This window comes from Malania oleifera, chromosome 3 (assembly GCF_029873635.1).
Source record: "Malania oleifera isolate guangnan ecotype guangnan chromosome 3, ASM2987363v1, whole genome shotgun sequence".
NCBI classification, from domain to species: Eukaryota; Viridiplantae; Streptophyta; class Magnoliopsida; order Santalales; family Ximeniaceae; genus Malania; species Malania oleifera.
Genome location: NC_080419.1, coordinates 80,419,790 through 80,447,573, shown reverse-complemented (window position 1 = coordinate 80,447,573; position 27,784 = coordinate 80,419,790). Strand labels below are relative to the sequence as shown.

At 36.2% G+C, this 27,784-nt stretch overlaps 2 protein-coding genes across 2 annotated transcripts; both read right to left on the bottom strand.

The window, feature by feature from the left end:
* Positions 1–4,276: 4,276 nt before the first annotated feature.
* On the bottom strand, positions 4,277–11,803 carry LOC131150579 (tetraspanin-19-like). The gene is made up of 5 exons (XM_058101393.1): positions 11,432–11,803; positions 7,231–7,330; positions 6,398–6,478; positions 5,541–5,645; positions 4,277–4,561 (listed from the first exon to the last, which is right to left on the bottom strand). Exons 1-5 carry the CDS (start codon positions 11,596–11,598, stop codon positions 4,310–4,312), a joined length of 705 nt encoding a protein of 234 aa, XP_057957376.1. The 5' UTR covers positions 11,599–11,803; the 3' UTR covers positions 4,277–4,309.
* Positions 11,804–12,731: 928 nt separating this feature from the next.
* On the bottom strand, positions 12,732–27,377 carry LOC131150578 (uncharacterized). The gene is made up of 7 exons (XM_058101392.1): positions 26,501–27,377; positions 24,698–25,029; positions 19,059–19,398; positions 14,613–14,761; positions 14,386–14,479; positions 13,267–13,338; positions 12,732–13,152 (listed from the first exon to the last, which is right to left on the bottom strand). The coding sequence occupies exons 1-7, from the start codon at positions 27,050–27,052 to the stop codon at positions 13,108–13,110; spliced, it is 1,584 nt and encodes a 527-aa protein (XP_057957375.1). The 5' UTR covers positions 27,053–27,377; the 3' UTR covers positions 12,732–13,107.
* Positions 27,378–27,784: the final 407 nt, after the last annotated feature.

Genomic DNA, 27,784 nt, shown 5'->3' with positions numbered 1-27,784 from the left:
TAATAGAAAATAATAATAATAATAATAATAATAATAATAATAATAATATTTTGCCTGGGTAAAAATGGGGTGTCTACAGTTATCTCAGGGCAATTATGTACAGAAGGTGTTAGAGAGGTTTAGCATGGCTAATGCAAGACCGGTATGTACACCTCTAGCGAATCATTTCAAGTTGTCTACTGTAGATTGCCCACATACGGATGAGGAAATTCGGGACATGTCAAAGGTCTTCTATGCTAGTGCTGTGGGGAGTTTGATGTATGTCATGGTGTGTACGAGGCCAAATTCGGCTCATGAAATGAGCGTGGTAAGTTTCTTTCTAATCCAGGAAGGCAACATTGGGAAGCCGTCAAATGGATACTTAGATACTTATGGGATACATTAGGATATGGCATCATGTTCGACAAGCAACAGGAGTGTCCTTTCGTTATGGGGTTTGTTGATGCTAATTATGCTGAAGATATGAAAGACAGAAGGTCTACAACGGGATATGTGTTTACCTTTGTAGGAGGACCGGTATGTTGGAGATCCATGGTACAGTTTCTGGTAGCATTATCCACGACTGAAGCGGAATATATAGCAGTTGCCGAAGCTGCAAAGGAAGCCTTATGGCTTACTGGTTTAGTCAGAGAGCTAGGGTTGCAGTAAGATGGAGTGGTGCTACATTATGATAGTTTGAGTTTCATTTACTTGGCAAAGAATCAGATATACTATCCTAGAACCAAGCACATTGATGTGAGGTTCCATAGGGTTCGGGAATTAATTGCTTCGGGTGAGCTTGTGTTGGAGAAAGTTCACACGTCTGAAAATGCAGCAGATATTCTGACGAAATTAGTTACTTCAGAGAAGTTCAAGCATTGCTTGGACTTACTTCATGTCTCCAAGTGATAGAAGCAAGACATACCCAACCAAACGTTTTCAAGTTCAAGGTAGATAAGTTAAACATGTTTTTTAGGATTCTCCTAAGGGGCGTATAATCGCCAAGGTGGAGATTGTTGTTTGTCACTCTTATATTTTGTTTTTTTCCTAAGCAAAGAAGGAAGAAGGAAAAACATGATGGGGCAGCACAGCAGGGGTCATCGACGAGTGCCCTGTGCTCGTCAACGAGGAGATAGCAAGGACTCGTCGACGAGTGTCCTGTGTTCGTCGACGAGAAGATCCTGAAAGGCCCAAAAGTTCAGAGTATTTGAGATACCGAGAGCAGAAAAATGGGATCGTCGACGAGTGGATAGATTTGTCCATGAATATTCTTGGTCTCATCGATGAGTCCCCTGTTCTCGTTGACGAGAAGTTCTGGGCTGCAAGCAGTTCTTTGAATTTTGAATTTGAACATCAGGATGGTTGGGTAAACGGTAGGAAACATCTGAGAGAGTGTTATATATGTCATTATGGGCATGTATTGAGAGTGTGTGTGATCATTTGAGAAGTGTATTGTGTACTTTGCCGAACCACGTAAATCTTGTTGTTGTTCTTGTTCTGGTTGTGTTATTTACTTGTGTTTATTCCACTGTGCATCTTAATTATTCGATCCATATCACAACAGATGCCAGTTGGTTAAGCCAAGTCTGCAAATTAGCCCCCTATTATTGTGTCCATAATAGAAAAGAGGGAATGCTTTCACTATATGTTTGGTACATAAGAATAGAGTGGAATCTAAATTATCACTTTATTTTTCCTTCAATTTTTTCATTCCATTCCATATCTTGAACCAAACATGATAATAATGACATGATGTTTATTATTACTATTACTATAATCATTATAATTGTTATTTCCATCAACTCAATGATAGCATCGGAAGAGCCCATAGGTGGGCTTGATACACATGAGTGAACACCAATTTGACACAAAAGCTTAAGCCTATTGGATCTTGAGCCCAACCATGTATATAAGCACCCATCATCCACTCAAATTTTTCCATGTGGGACAAGCTCACAAGTGGAATTCTCAACAATCTTCCTCCCCCCTCCCCCCTTTTTATGAGTTCCAACTGCTCCCCCTTAAACGGAAACCATCTCCTTTATGAGAGTAAGTCTAATTCCCCAACAGTTGCTCAAGTGAGCCTTACCACTAGCGTACATGCCTCAGATTGCATTCCACGTGCCTCCGAACCAATCCTACCTCTCATTTCTTAACCCTATTCAAATCCATCCCAGGCCTAGATAATCATTATTGGCCTCGGTCACACACTTGGTCCTCCAACTGTTAGCATATTAGGAGAATTGGCTTCAAGTCTCGACTTTTATGATGTTACTCACTCAAAGTTACAAATTGTTGGCCCTGATACCACTCGATAGCACTAGAGGAGCTCATGAGCGGGCTTGATACACATTGGTGAATACCAACTTGACTCAAAAGTTTAAGTCTATTAGGTCATGGGCCCAACCATGTAAATATTGTATTGTGCGTGTGATTAATTTCTTTTTCTTTGGCGTGTTTTTTTCCTCTATTTTGTTTTTCACAAGTTTTGTTTTTGGAATTTCGTGATAATTTCCCTACACTCAATAGCAAGTTGCACAAGCAAAACTTGTGCTAGGGTTAGGGTGTTGCCATTTATGAATAGGCTCCTAATGCAAGTCTTTGAGTTGGTCTTTGCAACTTGCCAATGGACAAGTTGGTGTTAGATTAGAGGGTCCATGAAGTTTCATGCTTTTGGGTAGATCACTACTTAATTGGATCATCTTAGAACTCCTTCCCCTTTGGCTTCTAATTTTGATTCAAGTAGCAGTGGCTCTGGTCTTGAGTCGCCACTTGAACTTGATTCTTTCTAAGGCGTGTTGAAATTTTTTCTAAAAATAATTTATTTATAGATTTTCAAAGTCTTCCATTTATGAAATCTCTAAAGCATTCATGAGTAGTATTTAATGCTATGTGGGTTTGTCTCACATTGGAAAGAGTGGAAAAGGAAAAGTCATTAATAAATGATACGGTGGAATAATCTCTTAAAGTTGGTTAAGAGATAGTACTACTGTATACTCTAGTGCACCCTAGGACGGTGCTTCGCAGTGTCCGCATACGTGCGCGTGGCGTGGGCTGTAGGGTGCAATTAGTTGGCGCACAAGCACTTAGCAATATGCTTGTATCATTGTAAGATCATAACCATTGATCATGATCAGATGGCATAAAATTAATTTTATATTTTTTATAAGATCAAGTGGTACGATCTAAACCATATAAATAATCTAACGGTCAGAATAATTGATTTTCCAGAATGTCACGACTAAGGTGCGACCAGGAGACCTTGGAAGTGCAATCAGGTCTACTGAACACAAAGAAAGAATTAAATATATTTTAGACTGTGTCAACCAAGGCTTGACAAGGGTGGGACTAGGTTGATGCCTAGTCGACTTCAGAAATTTGCTTTGCGAATGGCTATTAATGAAACAAATTTGAACAGATGTAACCTTTCGAAAAAGGCATAATTATGTCTATTTAAAGACATAATTTACTCCTTGAATATAAAAATATTCAATCATTCTCTCTTTCTCTTATAAGGCTTTCACAAATTATATTTTATTCAATCTTGAGTTATGTTTTCTACAAAAATAGAATTAAGAAATTTGTTCAGATGACTACAAAGGTGTTTATGATCATTTTTTCGTTTGTGTATAACGCAAACTAATTACAGATTATATTTTGGGCTTCATTATATCCTAGAAACATATTTGCTGACTCAATACACACCGATATGGTGGGGGCAAATAATGTTTTAAGGAAAACGACATTGTAACTTGTCTTTAAGCGTTTTCTATTCTACAGCATTTTATACATTTGATATTCTACAGGGCGTCACAAAAAACATTCTTGTTGAAGATTTGATATTCTACAGGGCGTCACAAAAAACATTCTTGCTGAAGAGAGATTCTCTTCTCTTGTTTTTAGTATGTGACTGCCCAAATAAACTGTCATCTCTTCATGCGTGGAGATGAGACCACATGCATTCTTGCCTTCCCCAGATGGCATGGGAGCTTCGTGCTCTGACTTGAGGTAATGACGAAAAATTATTGCCATGTGATCTAGAGGTCAAAGATTTGAGGCATGGGAATAGCCTCTTGTAAAAAGGTAAGATAAGGTTGCGTCCTATAGATCCATCGTGGTTCGTCCGTTCCCCAGACCCCGCATATACGAGAGCTTTGTACACCAAGCTGCCATTTTCTTTTTCTTTTTATTTTTTTTAATTGTAATGACTGAAGGTTACAGCATCACCTGCCTTCTCATATAATCAATGGGCTGCATCACTTTTTGAATTATTGAAGCAACAACTAAGAAACTGTGAAAAAAAGAGACTTCCATATTTATCAACAAGAATTTAAGTACAAACAATTCTTCTTTGAATCTGCATTCTGAGAAATTGATGAATTTGTGAGAGGAAGCTTCTGGGTGTATTCCCTCCTGGTGAAACATCAAACTTTCTATTGTTTTGGCTCAGGTCAACTGGTAGAGGTGAGTTGGGTATCACCAAAAAAGATTGATCAAGAGCAGGTGGATTTGGAAGGTCTGAACGAGGCCTTGGCTCAGTGCCTACAGCCCAAAGAATATTTGCAGGCACACCAACATTGACCTGGAAAAGGGCAAGGTATCATTTAGTTTAAGGAAAGATGAAACCTAATAGCTAGTAACATGCTCATTTCTAAGAATGTCTTTCCCTCTTTGGGATGACTTATGTGATTTTTTTTCATTCAAATAATTTACATTTTCATTTGGATCCAAAGTCACATAAATTGCTATGAAAAATTAGTCATTTGAGTTTATAGATAACTTGTTTTTATCATATATTCATCCCAAAACCTGCTAATTTGAGGTACTTCAAATGTATTTTCTGAGGACCCTTTACAAAGTAAACAACATAAAATTTATGTTTTCATAGAATTTCTAGAAACTAAAGTTAATAATTGTGTATTGCATCTAAAAAGCACATAGCACATGGTTGAACTGTTGAACCTATTCAAAACAATTATACAGATACGTGGTTTTAGTTCTCAGTCTTGAATACCATTTATTTGTCAAATCAGAAATACATGCTTTTGAACAAAGGCAGAACATTTTTATATCGTTGCAGATTTCTTTTGGAAAGAATTTCCCAATGTTTAACCAGATCCAAAAACCAGTAACTTCTCCAGGAAAATGCTTTTTCCCCGGAAGAAATAAGGGAAGGAAGTCCAGCCAAAAAAAAAAAAGGATCGAAGCAAGCACAAACTGTTTTCAAGAAAAAGAATTGCTGCAGAGGGGTTAGCTTGCATCATAGCAAGGGTTTTTTTTTATTTGAATTAATTTGCATAAAAATTGCTCCCAACAATGCTTGTCCTGCTCTTTCCAACTACAGCAAGTGTTTCTGAGTTTGACCAATTATCCCTTCATTCATGATATTACAATCATAAAGGAAGAGATTCACACTTAAAAACTATGCAAGAAGACTACTCAAAATCTATTATCAGATATTTGTCTTTCTTGAAGTTTTAGTTGGTGTAGATGAATTTTGAGTGTATGAAATTGTTGTTCCCTGATTTTGCACAAAATATAAGTAAAACCCGGAGGATTACCTGTGCCACCACGACCAATAGCACAATCAAGCGACACATTTTCAGGTGGAAGATAATGAATCTCTGAAATTTTTCGTGGTGCTCATCAATGTACTTGGTAAGTTGCTGTCACAAGGGAGACCAAGGGAGGAAAGTAAGCTACAAAAGAATACCAACACATTTAAATGCTAAGAGGGAATGAGGGTGCATTAGGAAGCAACTTCATAAAAGAATGACTAGCAATCACCATCACTGCAGTATGTTGAGCCTTTATTCTCTTTCTTCTTCTCTTTTTGGATAAGAGGTGAATATTAATAGTTAATAAGATTGGATTAGATCATTCGAATTACTCAATTTAGGAGGAAGAGCATGCCAAAAATCAAATCTTAGTTGGATGAGATTTACCAGCAGATACAAACTTTTTGTCTCCCTCTCTCTCTTTTTTCCAAACATTACCGTAACTATTGAAAGAACTTGTTACTACATGGCTAAGATATGTTAGGTGATTTTTGGTGACTAGAATACCAATCATATGATGATTTTTTTCATCGGTGAAGGATTTAGTGGTTTTCATCCTTATTTTTTATACTCACACAAAATCTAAGGAAGCCAATCGCTCCAGGCAATAACGTTCAACATAAAAAAAAAAATTTCGAACTTGGTAATGTATTCCTTTTTAACATTTTCGTTAGAGCAGGTGGCATCTCTTTCTATTGTAGTCACTCCTAAAGAAATTTGTTTAGGGTAATTGAGCAATGATACAATCCAGAAACAAAGTTTGATAACCTTATAATCCACACTGCATTCATTCTTTTACTACTTTTATTATGATATTACCAAACAAACATAATAGATGCAACAAGCTTAAGAAGACATACTGATTCCCAGTCTATCTTGAAGAAAATTGTGACAATCACTCCGATTTGGATGAAAAGAAGGGAGTATATGGAAACAATATACTTGGAAAATGTCAAGGATTATGCCGTGAAAAATTGAAAACTAAAAAAATAAGATAAATACTATATTAAATTTAATTTTAAAAAAAAAAATTAGCTCAATTTGCCCATATGGAAATCATTTCCTGAAAATTAGTTATGCATGTTTTTATCTTCATGCTGGACCAAAATGGCGAAAGCAACTTCTGCCTTTCTTTACACCCACACACACATGCACAAAATATATGTATGCACAAAGTATAATGCAGAATTTGGCCATATTATGGGAAAGATTACTGACAAATTATTTGTTTTCCAGCAAGCTTAGCGATTCAAACACAAATTTGTTGACAGGAAATGATTTCCATATGCACCAACAAAACCTTAATGGTCAGTATGGAAATTGAAAAATATGAGAGAAAATAAAGGAAAATATATATTAAAAAAAATCCACTTTTTCATGTTTGGTTAGCAAGGAAAGTGAAAAAGAAAATAATATATATATATAATTAATTAATGAATAATTTTTTTATTTTATACATGATTTTATACTTGATAAACATTTAATTTTTCTTAATTCTTAGCTGTGCTAAAATAAATATTTATTTGTAATTCTATTTGATGCGGAGAGAAAATATAATAAAAAATATATTTCCCTCTTATTTTCCTTTCTTCAAACAAATTCCTTGATCCAAACAGTTTGTGAAGATTCTATCCTTTTCTCTTCTTAATGATGCAAAAAAGGAGGCAGTTGAGCAGTTCATTTGAAAGGATACGATGCATAGGATAGAATTACTGATACAGTTGGCAACCATGTGGCCAGAGAGTGTGCTCAGGCACACAACAATTCCCACACCTAAACATGTGTAGATGAACCTGAGGAGTAAAATCTATATATCAGTTACTCAGAAATACAATGCTAACTAGCCGAAAACCAAGTTTGACATGTCCAAAATGAAATGCAGAGGAAGTTCTCCTTGCCAGGTATGTTCTAAAAAAGAAAAGAAAACAGGAGAAAGAGGAAAGTGGAACTCTTCTTAAACATGCAATTTTGGTTGCTTTTGTTTATTTTATTTATTTATTTACATACACTACCTTCTTTCATGAACTAAAAATCAATCAAAAGTTAATCAATTGTTGTTAGGAACCTATGAGCATCCAGATCAAAGTCACACCAAGAAATTTACATGGTTCGGTCAATAACTACCTACGTCCATGGAGCACACACCAAAATTCACTAACTCACCGGAAAATGTTACAATTTTCTCTCTCTCTCTCTCTCTCTCTCTCTTCCTCCCTTCTTCCTCTCAGCTCTCCTGAGCTTCTCTGTGCTCACTTTGCACTGTAGTGTGCTATATGATACACTTTCCACAGCCCTCTTTATATAGGCTTGGAATTTACATCATAATTAAATACAAATCAATCAAATTAATCACAATTGGAAGTTTAAAATGAAGAGATTAATTGAGATATAATTCCACGCGTTTTCTGACTCAGCAACGCATCATCTCCTGGCTTTCTTCTGGCTCCATCTCTAACTATCTTCCACTTGGAGACAGAGACACCTTCTCAACCAGAGTATCATGAATAAATGATGTACTCATAATATGTGTTTTCAAGCATAAAGACCAACTGAAGTTGAACACAACTTCTACTTCTTTGTAGTCGCCATCTTCCTGTCTGCTCGATTCCTGCGGACTAATTTGATAGCTGTCATCTTCACAACTGGTGTAAAAATGTCAGTGTAGTCAATCCCTTTCTGCTCGAAGTCTTTGACTACCAACCGAGACTTGTACCTTTTGGAGCCGTCATGCTCCTCTTCAATTCTATACACCCACTTGTTGTGAAGGCCTTTAGGCAACTTCCACGTTCTGTTGGAGGTGAGGGACTTCATCTCATCCTTCATCGCAAGCTCCCACTTGCTCGTATCTACCACCCGACATGCTTCATCATAGCATTCAGGCTCTCCTCCATCTATAGGAAGTAAGTAATCAATATACCTTCTATCTGGTATATGGGACCGAGTAGATCTCCTAAGCTCCGGAGCTGGAGTAGGAGACGGTGGTGCGACAATTTGCTCCACTGGTTCCTCCACCTGAGGATTCTCGGTATTTTGCCCAACACATTTTGAGTGGACCAATTCTAGTCCCTTCTTCTTTGGAGCATAGGTGTTTATCTAGAAACTAATTCTGTTTAGTTTCCTGACTATACAATCCTCACATATGTCAACCTGCACTGACTGTAGACCACTCAATTTTTCCTTTGAGTGCATCACCCTGAGTCCCTTCTCGCTCATGTGATCAAGTCGTTGGTGCCAGATGTTACTGTCATCATTTCCTGCAGCAACTGAAATAGACATAGAGGCACTGGAGGTTAGAAAAAGTGTTCCGCTTTTCTTACCTCGCGCAATCATTAGTACACCCTTTGAGACTTTCCATTTATAGCCAATGAATTTCATTGTGTATCCCTCATTTGCTAGCTGACCAACTGAAATCAAATTCTTTCTCAGGTATGGAATATACCTGACATCCTTCAGTTTCCATACTGACCCATTTATATTGATCTTCACAACTCCCTTACCGGTTACGTCTCAAGGTTGATCGTTGCCAAGGTACACCTTACCAAAATTACCTGGTGTGTACTCCTCTAGGCAATCTCTGCAGCATGTGGCAAGAAATAAGGCTCCGAAGTCTAAGACTCAAGACTCCTGCTTGCTTTCCAAAGAGCAGATCAACATCTCATCATTCTCAGAAGCAATATTTGCTTCTGTCTTTTCCCTCGTCTCGAATTCTTTCTTCTGACTCTTGCACTGGTTCTTGTAATGACTAGTCTTTCCACAGTGCTCTGAGAACCTATGTCCTGAGTACCTCTGGGATTTCAGGATTTAGACTCTCTGGGCCTAGATCTGCCTCGGTTGTTTAATCGTCCATGCCTGTTTCCTCTGCCTCGACTCTCCATGTTCAAGGTTGAACTCGAAGTGAAACCATGGTTAGACTGCATTCTTATCTCCTCCGTCAAAATCATACTGACGACCACATCATATCCAAGTTTCGATTTTCCTACGGAGCTACTGATGACAGTAACGACACCATTCCAACTTTCAGGCAATTGACTGAGAATTAGTAAGGCCCAAATCTCATTATCAAATGTTATCCCGACTAAGGCGAGTTGATAAGACAACTTATTGAAGTTATTCAAATGCTTGCTGAAACTCTCACCTGCAAACATGTTCATCATAAATAGTCTTTTCATAAGATGTACCTTATTTGCGGCTGAAGGCTGCTCGTACATATTAGAGAGCGCATCCATTAGAGACTTTGTGGATGTTATATGCTTGATATTGAACGCCATAGATTTTGACAATGTCATTCTGATGACTCCAGGGGCTTTTCAATCAAACAGCTCCCACTTGTCCTCATTTATGGATGTGGGCTTACCCTTCAACAGTAAGTGCAATTCCTTTCCAAACAAATAGTCTTCTATCTGCATCTTCCAGAAATCGAAATTGTTCCCGTTGAACATTTCGATTTTTGGGCTCTTTTCATTCAAAATCTCGATTTGCTAATCTAGAGATGGAATTAGCTCAAATGGATAGCACGGTTGGATCCAGAATGATCAAAAATCTTAGAAATGGTTCGAGTCGCTCAAAAAACGGACCCAAAACGACTCCGAAAAGTTAAGTCAAAGTTTGATCAAACCTTGTCAAACTTGGTCAAGCTTGCTAACGTGGCACTATTGACGTGGCACCTCCGCTGACGTGATAGAGGTGGGACCTACTGCTGACATGGCAAAGTGGGACCCACCTGGTGACGTGGCCCTAACGTGGCGGGGTGGGGCCCACTGATGCCGTGGCGGATGGCGTGGTGGGACCTGCTAACGTGGCGAAGCTGCGTGGCCGGTTCTGAAAAGGCGGGTCGGATCCGGGTCGTGAAGTCGGATCTCAGGTTCACCCGGGTCTAAGAGTTTTTCCGGGTCAGGTCGAGGCGGTTTTGGCGAGGAAGACGCGTGCGGCGCGTCGCCGGCGCATGGAGAGACGTCTTTCTTCAGCAAGGCGCATGTGGGCGTGCGTAGGCTTATCTGAACTCCGTTCGAGCTCCAGCAGACACCCTTCTCTTTGTCTCGGCAAGCTGAATGAGATGGTGGCCTCAAAACACAGTTTTGATCTACTAGACAAAGCTCTAAATTTCAGGATCACTTCCAATCTGGCTTTTCTGCTCCAACCGGGCTCTGATACAACTTGTTAGGAACCTGTGAGCATCCAGATCAAAGTGACACCAAGAAATTTACGTGGTTCGGTCAATAATGACCTACGTCCACGGAGCACACACCAAAATTCACTAACTCACCGGAAAATGTTACAATTCTCTGTCTCTCTCTTCCTCCCTTCTTCCTCTCAGCTCTCCTGCTCTCCTGAGCTTCTCTGTGCTCACTCTGCACTATACTATGCTATATGATACACTTTCCACAGCTCTCTTTATATAGGCTTGGAATTTACATCATAATTAAATACAAATCAATCAAATTAATCACAATTGGAAGTTTAAAATGGAGAGATTAATTGAGATATAATTCTATGCGTTTTCTAACTCAGCAACGCGTCATCTCTTGGCTGTCTTCTAGATCCATCTCTAACAATTGCGTTGTAAACCAACATTAGCATAGCACATCACGTCATTACATGCACTGAATTCTCTCTCCGTTCTTTACAATCTGAATCCCTCAATCTCCACTTGATGATCAATAACATATACATAGAATTTCAGTCATTCATTTTTTTTTTTTACCTAACTACTTCTTTTAAGCAGTGCTTTCATCTTTTTTGCAAAAATATTTCCACGTTCCATGCAAATAATAAAATCCGTATTCCGGAGTATACCAGAAGTAGTACACAAATTCACTGGAAAACACAAATCCGAGATTTAATGAAGTTTCAAAATTTGGGTGTGTGTGTGTAGATAAAACAAGTGAATTGAGTACCATGGGTGTGGAAGAGAAAACATAGAAGGCAGCTCAGCAATCCCTTCCTTCCACTTCTTGAGGAGCCAGAGTGAGTATACTATCATTCCAACCCCAAAGACATTCACTATGAAGTTGACTGTCCTGAGAGAGCTGTGCAAGCAACACCCTGTGCGGCCCCGTGCCATTGCTACAACTCTAGCTTGTTCTACAATTCAGGATTCGGTAAACAGCTGTACTGTGTTTGAAACCACACTTTCTCGTCAAACATCTTCACCTGTTTTGAATAGACTAAAGCATGTAAATTTGTGGTTCCCCAAGGGAAGGTTGGGTGGTTTGAATTTTGCACGTGTTTAATTAATGGCCACAGGGGTGAACTCATGTGGGCAATTCCTGCATTATTGAGAGAAGAAAGGGTTGGAGCCTGTTGAATGTTCTATAGCTGGACATATTGTGCCATCACATGCTCAAGACACCTAACATTCAAGTATATAGTCACGAAAAGCATCCTTGCACTGGCAGATGTTATTTGCACCCAGAGGATAAGAATAGAAGAAAAATTGCATGTTAAAATTTAGAACGATCAGTCTCTGTTTGAATACTGGGAGGGGGGAGGAATAGGCACGAGACAGAAGTCCAATTATCTATCCTAGACTCGATCAGTAGGCATCCAATGAACCAAAAATAAAAGGGAAACAATTGCAAATATTTCACTAGGTAATGCAGTAGATTTCTGAAAATACCGGATCCGAAAATCACTCACTAGATTTCTTGTGTTAAACTGATGAGAAAAATATTTATTATCTGCAATTCAGGAACATGAATTTTAGATCTTGAATTTAAATTCAAATAAGTTTGAGTAAATATTAATATAATTTTCCATTACATTTTATCCACATCTATACCAACTCACATCCAAAGTCACAGGTCTCCAGAGCCTATGATGCATGTACCTTGTTTTAGCCTCGCACCAAGCAATAGTGTCAAATTAATTTTACTTGGGTGTTGGAAAGGCCATCAAGTAGCCTCTTCGGGCTTGGAATCTCTGAAACTTCTGGCATGTTAGGCAGGTTTATTTCAAATTAAGGACTTCAATAATGAAGAAATCAACACTTTGAGAGAAGGCTGCAACTTGTAAAAGACGTTAGCCCAGAGGGACAATTCTACTGACCCAATAGCCCCTGATTGATTAAATCGTCCCAAGTAGTTGGACTCCTTTGAATGAGTACCAACAGCTCTCTTCCATATCACAATGATCAATTATCGCTGGAGAAGTCATGTATCAAATTAATAGCATTCAATAATATCCAAAAATAATGCATAGAGACACAGAAGCTACTACCATTATAATGATAGATTTAAATTTACACAAAGAAGACGCAGAAATACAGAAGTATGTTATCCGACACTTTTGAATGAATCAGATAAATCAAGATCCAGCAGCCCAGCATCTGCAACAGTAATCCCCATCATAGATAGGCGGTGACCTCTTGACAGCAGTGCGCTTCTATTCAAGTTCACATTTCTACTGAGAAAAACAAAAATGGAAATTGCAAAACTATGCCAAGATTTCACTAACCAACAAAATGGCATAAATATTAAAAATATAATTCTCTGCTGACTACCAAACTAAACAACTGGGAAGGAGGGAAGATGATGATGATATGGGTGAATCTATGAGCGTCAAAAGAACCAACTCAGTCCAGCTTTACCCTGTCCATATCATTTATCACCCCTTCGAGCTGCAGAATAATATCATAACACAGGTTATTTAAAATTTTAAAACATGAGAAACAGCTACCTTATTAACAATAAAAGTAAATAAATATTAAATAATAAGTAAGAAGAGGCAATACCTTAACAATCTGACGCAAGAAGTAATCACCATACCGCTTAGCAGGTTTGAATTCGACTACATGAATCATGTCCTGCAACATCAACAGGGTGACTCAAATATGTTAGTGGATTGTGTTGTGGCCCATGGTGCATAAGGGCTCCCCTATTCCATATATATATATATATTACCAAAAAAAATTTTTTTTTAAAAATGAATGCTTCAAATGTGGAATTCAAATAAAAGAACAGTATGTACACAAAATTCATGAATGTTAGTAGAAATGGCTAAGGATGGCTAGGTTGCCATTTTACTCTGATGTAAGGTCAAATCTCTAATCACTAATTACCCAAACCCATGGGGTTCAGTGCTCCAAGTTGTCTAAAAATCATAATCTGATTCAAGCCAACTAACCAACTTGAGCTTGATGATGAACCTTCCAAACAAGCATTTAGGCATTGTTTTAAACTTGGAAACTGATTATGAAAGGAAAGAAAATTTCAAAGGTACGTCCTTTTTTGGATATTGAAGAAAACGAGAGATTAAATAATATATAATAAATCAATAACCAAGAGGATTTGTCCTGATGCCATTATACTTCGATTTTTCTTGACTTCTAGTCATGTTTAATTAAGTTCTCACTCTATTTGAAATAGACACAAATTGAGGAAAACGAGAAATAAAATTAATATATAATAAATCAATAACCAATAACTTTTTTTCCCACATACCATTAGCCTTTGATTTTTCTTTAACTTCTAGTCATGTTTGATTAAATTTTTGTTCTATTTGAGTTAGAAAGAAAATACATTGGAAAATTAGTCTCCTTATTTTCTTTTACTTTCCTTTCCCTCACAAAATCTGTTCAGTTGTGGAAATGAGTTTTTAAATTTCCATTTTTTCAGTTTTTGGAAGAATTACAAAACTGCCACCTTGCCCAGTTTCCCAATATTATGGTAAACTTGGAAAACCATTTTTTATTCTCTTGCAAATTATATGAATGTCAGAAGATTGGAAAACATAGTGGCATTTTTTGTGATTCTATGAAACACTGAAAGTGGAAAATGAACACTGTTTTCTACAACTGAATGGGCCATTTAGTTCTCAACAAACCTAGAAGCAAAAATCAGAATAGACATACATCATCAATGTAGAACTCAATATCAGCATTGGATATTATTTTTCCATCACTGTCAACAGAATGCGTTTTGTGCTTGTATGTCATCAAAATTGTCCTGTAACACATGAATAAGAGGAGCTCAGATGATCACTATTAAGTTTGCTGAAAAAAGAAAAAAAAAAAAATTAATACTACCAGTAAGTGGGAAAAAAATGCAAGTAAAAGATAACTCATATAAAGCCAATAACCTTAGAGTAGGTTCATCCACTTCCATGTAACTTGCAAGCTTCGCTAGTGAAATGGTTGAATAAACTTTCAAGAAGGCCCGAACACCTGATAATAACTGTTGCTGCTTGACTTCATAAAGGAACAGCTTCAACTGGAGCCTATAGGCATCCTGGAAAAGACAAATGTCATTATACAAATTATCAGAGAGAGATAGATTGTCTGCTGAAATTTATGCTAGAAATGAAGCAGTTGAATGATCACTACTGTCTCAAGGATGCACACAAACACAAAACCGAGCAAATCATGTTTACCCTGGGAAATACAAATCTCTCATTTCAAATGTTGCAAATACTGAATGAGCAATGGATATGGTACATGAAGTACTGAATAAGCTATGGAATTATCGCACATGAAAATCCTAGATGTAATAAGCATTGCTTGCTGAATACATGATCAAACTGATCCTTGTCAGCAAGCCAGCTAGGCTATAACTTGTTCAAGAATATCTGACTCCATCCCTATGAGCCATTAAATCCTCATATAATGCTCATGATAGGAGTATTACTTTATAGAGAGTTAGCAACTGAACAATGTGCTAGTTATTGGATCCAAATAATCTGGCTTCTAAAATTTCTCACTCCCTTGTATTCATAAACTTTTCATGAAACAACAGTAACAAGAAGAAAGCCTCAGGTAACACAGCATGGGATTGGCTATATAAATTATTTTCCACCATTCTACATAATTTAGGCAACATCCTACAAAAGATAAGAGGATCACAAAATCCTTCAAATTGCCTAAATCCATATTTTTCAAGGTCTGCACCTCTCCAAAAGTTGAAGCGCAATCAATTCCTTCCAACTGCCTAAATCCATATTTTTCAAGATCCACCCCCTCTCCACCCTACATCTATTTCTCAAACAAATCACTCTTTCTCAATGGTGCACCACATGTTCTACATTACAAATGCCCAAACCATCTTAGACATCTTGTTTTCTTAACATGCTTCTCATAAGTTGTGCCTAACATGTATCCTTAAATGAACACATGCTTTCCCTTTTAACATTCTCATTCCTGCCATCTCATATGCACCTGGAAGCCAGTGTTGGTGTCCGGCATGTGCTAGATAACGACACATACCCAACACTCCCCGACATGTATGCAACATGTGTCGGAAATTAGTTAACTTATTTTTAATTTCAGACACAGCTGAGACATTTTCTGAGACACAGTGAGGACACCTCTGAGACACTTTTGCACCAAAACACAGCATTTTGTTCCCACCATTAATCCTGTTAGGAAACCAAAAAGGATTAGAAGTCGAGAGACAGATAAAGAAGCTCTTTGGCATCAGAGTGGTTGGTCTTTAGCACCACAGCACCAACCTTGTAGAACACCATTGGACCTCCCAGGCCCATAATCCCCCCCCCCTCTCTCTCTCTCTCTCTCTCTCTATAGCCATAGATAGTTCGCCACTCTGTTAACCTGTTTTATTTTTCAAAAAATTCTTGATGAGCCATACCCATTTCCCACCATCAGCCATGCCCTTGAGCTGTTTCATTGTTATTGGACCAATATTCTGTAATATTAATGCAGATGATAAGTGTAGATTGTACAATGTGTAATTGATAATTTTGCATCAATGGTGTGTATATTTCAGTTTGAATCAAAATTACCACAATATTTGCCATCTAAAAGGGAGAACATGCCTGTGTGTGCCTGTGTGTGTATATATATTAATTAATGTATCCTTACCAGGTTGTATCTTCAGTTTTTAGAAATTGTTGTTTTGCTGTGTCAGAGTTATATGGTATCCACACCTCATGTTGGTACCCCTGCTTCCTAGATAGAAGATAAAAGCAGATTTATAGATAGGAGAAGAGAGGAGAAAAGAAACTATAATGCCCATTTCTTTCCCTCAAGTTTGGATCTCCTCTCCATTCATCTCAAGATTGGGGAGAAACTTAAGTCCCCTTCCTATCTATTTTCTCTCACGCCTCTCCACAGTTTTTTTCCTCCCCTTCTCACAAAGGAACCAAACAAGAGCAGTGGAGAGAAATGCCTTAAGGTGCTGTTTGGGAGCAGGGATTTCAAGGCTTGGATTTGGATTTGAGTAAATTTGAAACAAAGTCAATATAATTTATGCTACATTTTGTCCAAATCTACACAAATCCAAATCCAAGGTCCAAATTCCATGTTCCCAGACACAGGTTAAGTTTCTTTGCTCTTCTCATTAAAAAGCCAAATGAGATAAATGACTGAAGTTTCTTGTCTTTCCATTTTTCTCCAACCAAAGATAAAATCACTAGGGAGAAACCCCATCAAGAAGAATGACAAACAAGACAGAATTTTGTCTCCTATCCTATACATTGTGTGCAAAGCAAACACTAAAACAATTGAATCTATTTTCCCAATGCTTATATGTATTCTCCTTTGGGTGCTGGGCCTGTTGGTTCTTTCTAACACTACAGAAAATCTGGATTGTCCTGAGTAATTTTCTTCGTTGGCAACAAAGAAATGGATCTTTTTAATGTGATTCCTTAACTGTTGAAAGGTTACTTCAAGAAAACAAATACCCCAAAAAAAAAAATCCAGACAGAATAGTCTGATCATTTTACTTATGTTAGGAAAATTAAATAGAATGATGAAAATTTGTCCATTTTATAGGATTCTAAGATATTTAAAAAAAAAATCCATGTGTAAACAATATTCCTAAAGATGGAAGGGAGTTATTATCTCCCCCACAGTTGTTAGAATCTCATGATTCCCAATTCGATTCATACAATTCGTATCAATTCTGCACTAAATTGATTCAAACCTTACTGGTGAATGGAAAAACACTTGAAGTGTTGCCAAATCTATCAAATTTACCTCATGAATCTAATGAATCAATCCGAACACGGTTCTGGACCTATCATATCTTGACAGGCTCAACTAGGTTAAAATCCCAAAAGCAACATTTTTTTTATTGCTTTTGTTTTTACACAATTACATTCCATTCCTTGTCTGCATCAGTTTTGTGCTAGAAAAAAGGAGAAAACAGAACTTCAGGTCTAATGTTGCCTCCACAAAACCATTCTTCGCTCTTGAGGAGTAGTGTTCTACCATTGAGAAAGAGCAGAACACTCATCAGCTAAGGTGGTACTCATGTTTCATTGTGTTTTGAAGATTCAAAAGTTGGTTTTTCGAGTAGTTTGTTCATTCATTATCATTTTTTCATGTTAATTATTTCTTCTTTCAAATTCAAGAAAGAATATGAATGAAATAGTAATTTTTTTAATTGCTGATTAACAATGAAAGTTCAGAGCCTGTTTGGTAACATTGTCGTTTTCTGTCTGTGTTTCTGTTTCTCAACAGTGAAGAAACATATTATAAAAGCGTGTTTGTTTAGGGCTTATTTGGTGTTGTCGTTGTTCTCTATTTCTCCACAGAGAAAAAACAGATTATAAAAATACATTTATTTATGTTGTTAGTTTTCTGTTTCTGTTGCCAATTTTTATTTGTTTGTCAAAAAACTGAAAACCAAATTTTATGGTTTTCAATTGTCTTGGCAACATGTTGCCAAAAATTTTAATATCCAAAAAATCCAAAAATAGTTCTTTTTGGATTAAATTATTCATTTTATACACTCTAAAATTAAAATAAAAAATAAATGATCATCTGATTTTAAATATAATTAAAATAAAAATATACATAAATTTCAAAAAAATAATAATAAAACAAATTACAAACTACTTTTACTATTTTCCAACTATCAAGTCCAATAAAATTTTTATTGTAAAATATGTTTTGAAAGTAAATCAATTAAGTAAAATTATTATAATAACTTTTTTTTATTATAGTAATTTTTTTAATATGTATTGATGTATTATTTGTAAATTTATTATTTTAATTATATTCTTATAATATTAGTTGATTTAAATATGAAAATGAGCATTTTTTAATTCAATTTTTAATTTGTATTAGTTTTATAAATGTTAACCAAATAGGTTGCTGGTTTATAATTTCTAGTTTCTGCTTTTGGTTTTTGAATTTCATTTCTAGTTTTCGTTTCTCTAATTTTTGACAGTGATACCAAACGAACCCTCGTTTTTTTTGGTATTATTTCTTCTTGATTCCTTTCCCAAAACATCACAAAAGTTCATTTTTTTATTATTAATATTTCTCGACTCATTCCCTTTTTTTATTATCCAAATTTAAATGTATTTTACTATTTTGCCTGCCTTTGTAGATCAACATTCAACACATGCATGTCATTTAGAATAGAATTTGGAACTTTGTACAGACCAGTCTGAATCATACAATTCGATTCAATTAAATTCAATTCTTGAATCTGGATTCCCAAAATTGGATTTCAATTCACGATTCAAATCTTGATTTGAACTATGCTCCCCCATTCTCAGAGACCCCAATATGAGTTGGCATCCTATAAACAAAAAGACTCGAATAACATGCTACATGCATACCTGGTTGTAATTTACTAGTGGCTCCTCAAAAATTGGAGCTGAAGGGGTAATGAATTTAGGACACGCGTATGAAAAGAGCTCGTCATAGAGTGAAAATGCCTCATCATCATATCTCTGCATCCTTAGCATCTTCTCACCATACTTCTCTCGTAATTGAGAGTTCACAGTCTCCTCAACTAGCTTCACCTGGGGGCATAGAGAGAGGCAAATTGCCAGCAAGGCATACATCTGCTCATTCTTCTTTAGTATCTGCTCATACTGTGGAGACTTTTGATGATATTGTTTGGTCTTGTAGATGTATAGGAGAATCTTATTGAATTCACGAATTGCCTCCACATATCTGTAAAAGGCTAATGAATGCATTAAGCTAAGAAAATATAAGCAAACAAGATACTATCAACACAAAATATAATTTCACAGCAGTTGAATTAGCATTTATTAAATATATTTTTTTAAAAAAAAAAAAAAACAACAACAACAGTGGGTAGGGGTGAAGGGAGAGGAAGTTGAGTATAACCACCTAGTTGCAAAGAGAGATGGTACAACAACAACAACAAAACCAAGCTTTAGTCACATTAGGTGGGGTCGGCTATATAAATCTTTTTCCGCCAATTTATGCGATTATGGACCATTTCTTTTGATAGATTCAAGGATATTAAATCCTTACTCACTATCTTCTCCCAAGTTATTTTAGGTTTACCCCTACCCCTTATTGCCCCCCACAATAACTAAGTCACTCTTCCTCACAGGTGCACTATGTGGCCTACGTTGCAAGTGTCCATACTATCTGAGTCGTCCCTCCCTTATCTTATCTTCTATAGGAGCTACACCTAACTTACCACGAATATGTTCATTCCTTAATTTATCTTTTAATGTTATACCACTCATTCATCTAAGCATTCTCATCTCGATAACTTTTACTTTTTGGATATTACGTTTCTTCGTTGCCCAACATTCCGATCCATATAGCATTGCTGGTCTTATAGCTGTCCTATAAAACTTCCCTTTCAATTATAAGGGTATTTTACGATCACAGAGCACACTTGAAGCATTTCTCCATTTTACCCAACCTGCTTTAACTCTATGCATTACATCATCTTCAATTTCTCCTTCAGCATGCATAATAGATCCAAGGTATCAAAATCTACAAGTGCTATTTATTTCTTCAACATCAAGTTTAACTTTGTCCCCAATATTCCTCCTATCATTACTAAAATTAAATTTCATATATTTCGTCTTATTTCTACTTATCCTAAAGCCTCTAGATTCCAAAACTTCTCTCCATAATTCTAACTCAGCTTCTACTTTGTCCTTAGTTTCATCAATTAATACAATATCATCTGCAAACAACATACACCATGGAACCTCTTTTTGAATACTCTCAGTCAATTGGTCTATCACTAAAGCAAAAAAATAAAGACTCAAAACAGATCTTTGATCTACACCTATGGTGATTGGAAATTCTCTAGGTGCTCCATCTATAGTCCTTACACTAGTCATTACTCCATCGTACATATCCTTAATGACATCGGTATACCTACTACATACACCTATTTTTCTAAAACCCACCATAGAACTTCCCTAGGTATCCTATCATATGCTTTCTCAAGGTCAATCAAAATCATATGCAAGTCTCTCTTCTTTTCCCTAAACTTTTCTATTAATCTTCTTAAAAGATAAATAGCTTTTATGGTAGATCTCCCAGGCATAAAACCAAATTGATTTTCTGAGACCTTTGTTTCTAACCTTAATTTTTTGTTCAACTACCCTTTCCCATAATTTCATCGTATGACTCATAAGTTTAATTCCATGATAGTTATTACAATTTTGAATATCTCCTTTATTTTTGTATATAGGTATTAAAGTGTTTTTCCTTCATTCATCTGGCATTTTCTTAGTTTTTACAATTGTATTAAATGAATTAGTTAACCATATAATTTCATTATCACCTAAGCATTTCCAAACTTCAATTGGGATGCTATCTGGTCCGAAAGCTTTCCTATTTTTCATCTTTTTTAGTGCAAACTTAACTTTGTTAACTCTAATTTTGCAAATAAATCTCATATTTTTAGTCTTTTCCTTATTTAACAATTCTAAGTTTAAGTCTTCTATTTGGTTTTAATTAAACAACTTACTAAAGTAACTTCACTATCTTTCTTTAATGTCTTCATCCTTTCGCCATCTTTCTTTAATGTCTTTATCCATAACCAAAACAATATCATCCTCACTTTTTATACATTTTACATTTCCTAAGTCCTTCCTCTTCCTTTCTTTAACTTTAGCAAGTTTAAATATATCTCTTTCCCCTTCTATTGTACCTAATCTATCATACAAACTATTAAATGATCTATATTTAGCTTCACTAACGGTATTTTTTGCATCTTTTCTTGCCTCTTTATATTTTTCAAAGTTATCTTTGTTTCTACATTTTTGCCACGTTTTATACCAAATTCTTTTTGTCTTTATGATTTTTTGTACATTTTTATCCCACCACCAACTCTTGCAAAGAGAGATGGTGAAAATGAAAATTTAGACAAGGAGCACCACTACAAAATATCATAAAAATGGAGGAACTAAACTGTTGATTACCCACTTCTCCTCGTATTTCTAGGGTTGTACAAGAAGTTACCATCTTCCCTTCAATGCATATGTGTTTTACGATTTACTGTTTGTGATATATATTTTTCCAACTTCAGCTATAACTTAAATTTTCACCCAAAATTAAAGAGAAAACAAAATAAAATAAAACACTCTGCATGCACTTCCCTTCAGATATCAAATTGGACTCCTGTTGGTATAAAATTTAAATCAGTATACTGGAAAGAGTTGGAGCAAGAGCAGCAGTTGGGAAAAAAAAATAGCATACAACTTCACCTTTTTTTAGGAAAATTTGTTCCCTTGATGAAAGATTTTGTGATTGAGGAAATCTCGTCTCCCCCTTCATTGGCTAAAAATATTCTCTTCATGATCGAAATATCTTTTTCCCTTTTTTTTGGGGTGTGTGTGTGTCGGGGGAGGGTTTGGATTTGGTTCTGCACTTTCTTTAAGAACAGAACTTACCTCAAAAAAAGTACCTATTTTTTAATGCAAATCATGCATGTAAACACAGAAACTGCTGTTTTATTTTATTCACACAACCAGTAAAATAAGAAGAAATTTGTGTGTTTGTCTAACACCCAATAGCCATCATAAGCTAATAGCAAGACTTCACAAAATAACCCCAGTAATCTTAGTTAAAAGCTAAGAATTTACAAATCTACAATAGAAAGACACCTATACAAACTAAAGCAGCCTTTTTTCTCCACTAAGATAATAATAATAATAAGAAATATAACAACACTAGCCTCATCATCCACAGCAACAAAGTAGTCATTTTGACTCACCAATTCATAAACACAACAGTACGAACAACAAATTTTCATCCCAAAGTAATCATCCCGTATTTCATCCATGACAAAAGGCCTTCCAAATGAAACAACAATGCTTCTCTTGTAATGGCACACTCAATCTGACCTTCCACCGAAGGTTTATCCCCACTTTAAGCTCAAAAGATACCACAAAATTAAAAGATTCACTCTTGGAAATTCTACCAAAACTGTCCTCTAGGGCATTGAGTAAAAGAATAAAGAGTTCACACCATCTTCTTTAACAATCCTGACCTTCAGTTTTGACTCCTGCTAGCCTCCAATTTTGCCAAAATTTTCATCCAATCCCTTCAAATGTTCCTTGCTTTAAGTCTTCTCCAAAAATGTTTTGATTGCTTTTAAAATGCTCACTTAAGAGATGTTATGGCCAATTCATAGTTTTGTTGTTTAATTATAACCTTCAAAGCCACTATTCTTCACTGAAATTGAAGTCTCCCCCAAACAGACCACTTAACAGCTTTCCTCAGAGAAGTGACAGAAATTTTTAAAGGGTTCTGTTAAATAATATTAGAATTTAGAAAAGTGAGAGAAACAAACAAATGATGCATGACAAAAGTAATAATATGCCTCAAAACACTTTAAAAACAGTAGAGAAGCAAATACCTATCCAAATCCCACAGGCCTCAAAATCAAACCTTGCCAATTTCCACCAGCTCTCACAAAACACAATGTGCTGCACCCAAGTGCAGAAACAATGGAAGAAAAGATATAGTTGACTATTTATAGTATAGATATGCAAAAACGTGACAATAAAGAGTAACCAAATTTCTTAAATTTACCCAGTCAATGCTCAAAGGTATATAAGCCTAGATAGTTCTCCTGGATCTAAGTAGGAAAATCCTTAAAATATGAAGAGGAAGTGAATCTAACATGTCCACATCTAACTGAAATTCTTGTAAATTCAATCAGAAGAAGCTAAAAAAAGGATATCCATTAGATCAGAGAGCCAGAATGACAAGACATGTCAATGACTAGTAATTTTTGAGAGACATGCCAACCCTTCTCAAGAGAAGCCTAAAAAAGAAGTACATGTCTAAACACCAAGCAGAAGTTTTAGAATCAAAATAAACTTTACATATTATGACTCTTAAATACATCTTCATTGACTATTTTATACCAATCATGGCACTACTCTCTTTTCTAAATTTTTAGCAAGGCACAAAGATGGGACGAGCCCAAATACAAATACTTGGAAAGGGAAAAGAAAAAAAGATCTTAGCTAGCATGTACAAACAAGATCTTAGCTAGCATGTACATCCATATCCCACTTACAAGTATAACAAGAAGTTGAATTTTTAACCATCTTCCCTTGAGCCTAACAAGGGAGGTTTTGTCTCCTCGAAAGGCTCTTCTATTTCGCTCCTCTACACAATCCAAAAAGTAGTGAGGGGGATCGGCTGTGCAGTTTTTTCCTTTCTTTACAAGCTTCGATTCCAAACCAGGCCCACAATTCTTGAGTAATAAAACCAACCTTCATCCAAGAGAGAATCACAACAGTACTGCCTCCAAAAGTTCCTTAGCCCATTTACAATAAGGAGATGACCAACCGATTCTCCATCATGACAATATTATCAGGAAATCACTTCATGTGGGTCAAAGCACTGTAACATTAGTTAATTAAGAACCTTTGCTGAAAAGCATCCATCTTCACTAGATGAATTAAGCATCTCTCCTGAACATGAAGCTCATTCAAATTTCCAAAAGAACTCATGGTAAAAGGTGTTATTCTCGAATTTAAAAAATATGCAAATATTTTTTTCTGATATTTGATGAGAAACCCTGAAAATTCATAAACAACTTACTTTTTCATGAGTGTCTACTTAACAAAATAATGCCAGTCAATTTCCCTAACAAAAAATTTAGCTAAATGATTTAAAAACAGAAAGCAAAATGCCAATTCATTCACAAATTAAATGCAATGGATTTTCAGATTTTCCTCGTCTTTTTCCCCGCAAAGTAGTAAATGAAGATTTTCAAGCCAAGGATGTGCATGCAAAACACGAGACACACACACACACACACACACATATGTTTGCAAAACATATATATAGACTTGCACGCGTTATAAACAGTTACGGAGATAATATCACTATGGCTTTCTGAAGAATATGGGGGCAGATAATTTCACATCACAATGAAAAATGATAATAGAAAATGTCCAAACACACAGTAACCAGTCAAAGCAGCATACGTAGGCATAGTAAAGCAGCATACCTCCTCAGCATAAGATTGGCAAATCCATAATGATATATTGTGGTAATGTGGCTTCCAATAACACTTGTATAAACACCTTGTTGACTTATGTCAATAGGTAGCAAGCACTTCAGACCAGTATGGTAATCACCCAACAGACAATGAACTCGCAACAATCCCACCATGCTAAAATACCCTAAAACCTTGAGGACATTACTTCCACCATTGTAATCATACCCATCAGTGGCAGTAAACTGCTCAAGGCCTTCCTTCTCCTGCTCAAGGATTTGGATGATTGTGGACTTCTCAACAAGTGCTTGCAAGTAGTTGAGCACACCATACACATTCCAAGCCTGGAAAAGAGTAAAATAACCAAATGTTGCAATCAAATAAAACTAGAAAACATTACAGCTTGGACATGCAATTTTAGAAAAGGGAAGAGAAAATATTTGTAGGGCCAATGCAAGAGGGCGAAACAGCACCATTTTATTCATGTTTTTCAAATTTTAAAACTGAAAAATAATTAAATATTCATACCAATATATATCATTCTATAAAAACAGCAAATTAGCAGGTAAGATGTTTACTTGCCCAAGAATGCTTCGGGTGGGCACCCAACACTTTGGCTTTTGGACTTACTTTCCTGGCAGATGCATGAGTTAAAACATAAAAGCTAGGCACCTTCAGGAGGAAAATAAGCAAAAGTTGTTGCATAACAAAGCAAAAGTCCACATCCTGCTGCTCTAAATCATCATCACAGCAAAAGCTGAAATTTCTAGTTGATCAATCTGCTCACTTCTGCTTTAATTTGGCCAGTCAGGTATCATTGGGAGTGTCTATTTCTTCGATGAGAGTACATTACCCCCACCCACATCCACCCAAAATGGTGGCACGCTCCAGCCCCTGGCTCATATCATCCATTTACCTCCTTCCACTCCCTCAAACAAACTTCCCGGTTTGAGAAGTCTCTAGGGGCAGTTTGGAGCCATTTCTATTTTCTGTTTTTGCTGTAGTATATTGAAGACACATGTGGCAACAAGGCATCTGTCTGCACTGCTAGTTTCAATTTTGTTGTCGGTTCTCAGTTGTGACAAAAACTGAAAACCAAATTTCATGATTTTCAATTGTTGTGACAACTTATAGCCATAGAACAAGAATTTGCTTTTGTGTATTAAAACATTTTGTACATAATTCTTTAATGAAAAAAAAAAATTAAAATAAAATTCCGATGGATATTTAAATAGACCCTTCATAGGCTCTCCTGTTTCTTTCCTTCCAAACAAACCAGACGAAGGCTCTCCTCTCCTCTGTACTACCTCGGATAATTAATTAAAATGATTCTAATTAAATCTTATTCTGATTATAACTTTTTACTCTTTTTTTTTTTTGCATTTTCATTATTCTAATTGTATTTTTTAATTGCAATTTTCTGTATGGACAAAATTGATCACCTAATTAGCTTTTAAATTTGTTTTAGTTTTGCAAACAAAAACAAGAAGGTCGTCATTTTTCAGTCTTTAGCTTTTATTTTGGTTTTTAGGTTTTGTTTTGATAATTTTTTACAGTGATATGACCTCTCTCGTTATCTTTACTACAAGCAATGAAAATGAATTCCTCTTTCATGAGTTCATCCGTTGCATAATCCACATTCCTCTACATTGTCAAATCCATTTCCTTTTTCTCTTGATATTTTCATCGAACGGTAAGAAAAATAAATCTCTTTTTGCTTTGCTCACCTTTCTCATCGATTAAGATATTAGTATAAGATCAGAATTTAGCTCAATTTGCTTGTGAACAAGAAAAATGTTATATCAAAACACCAACCTGATCAAACTGCCTAAGAAGGGCGATCTCCTGCTCAGTTTTGCTCTTCATTTTTGCACGGTACTGACAAAATGACTGGAACTGGTACACAAATTCATCCACCATGTCCCACAGCCACTGGTTCGGCAATTGCATGTTAACAACTCCATGCAGCACCACCTGAAACAAGCTACAGTAATTGTCCCAAGAATCAATCCTCTGCTTCAACGTTGGCGACAACCTCGCATAGAGATGCCGAAACCACATCTCGCGATAAAGCAAGCAGAAGACGTGATCATTGTCCACATACTGCGCGACGGCGTCGACAGAGGGCCAGGGGCTCTCCTTGAACATGCGGTCGCTTAGGGTTTGAAAGGAGCCTTCGTACATCTGGTGAATCTCGTATACGTTCTTCTCGCGAATGTGGCGGTAGAGGTGGCCGACGAAGCTCTTGACGGAATCCGGGACGAAGTTAGGGTCGTAGCCTAGATCTTGCGTCTGCGCATGGTGGTGGTGGGAGCGGTGCGAATCGTCGTAGCCTGGGGTTTCTTCGTAATCGTACGACGCCGCCATGGCTGAAGCTTCCTCCCTCTCTCTTTCTCTCTGGTGTGTGTGTGTGAGGTCGCTGCCCTGAGCCTAGGGTTTTAGAGAAGGAGAGAGAAGGAATGAGAGGTTGTGTTAAGCCTAAGGGTTCTACTGGACTATTCGTTTTGGGTTATACGGAAATGGATCCATACTTGGATATGGATTCAAACAAACTTCAAACTTCAAAGTAGTGACATTGGATGTGCAGTTGAAAAACTAAAATACAATGGTTCCTTCAAAAACTAAAATATGGAACAAGAAATCAGTTAATTTTTTTTAGTTGACAGTTCAGTAATATATGTTCATGTATTATAAACATATGAATATATATTATATATTATATATTATATATTATATAAACAAGTGGTTACATATGAATAATGTTATATAAAATATTTTAGTAATTCTTAATAAAGTTTAAATTGTTATAAAATATGCTGAAAAATAAATAGGAAAATACATAAATAGAGACGAGACAAAAATTTACATGGTTCGGCTATGCCTACTCCACGAGCGGATGGGATCAAAACTTCATTATCACGAGAGAAATTACAATATAATATGAAACCGACCTTATACAAAATATCTTTATATTCTTTTTATCTCTTTTTCACTTTATCTCCCATCTTCTTTTATCCTCATTATATGTTTACATGAAAGCATCAAATGTGTGTCCAAAATGAGAATGGGAGGGTGTTCTTTTATAGGATAATATGGATA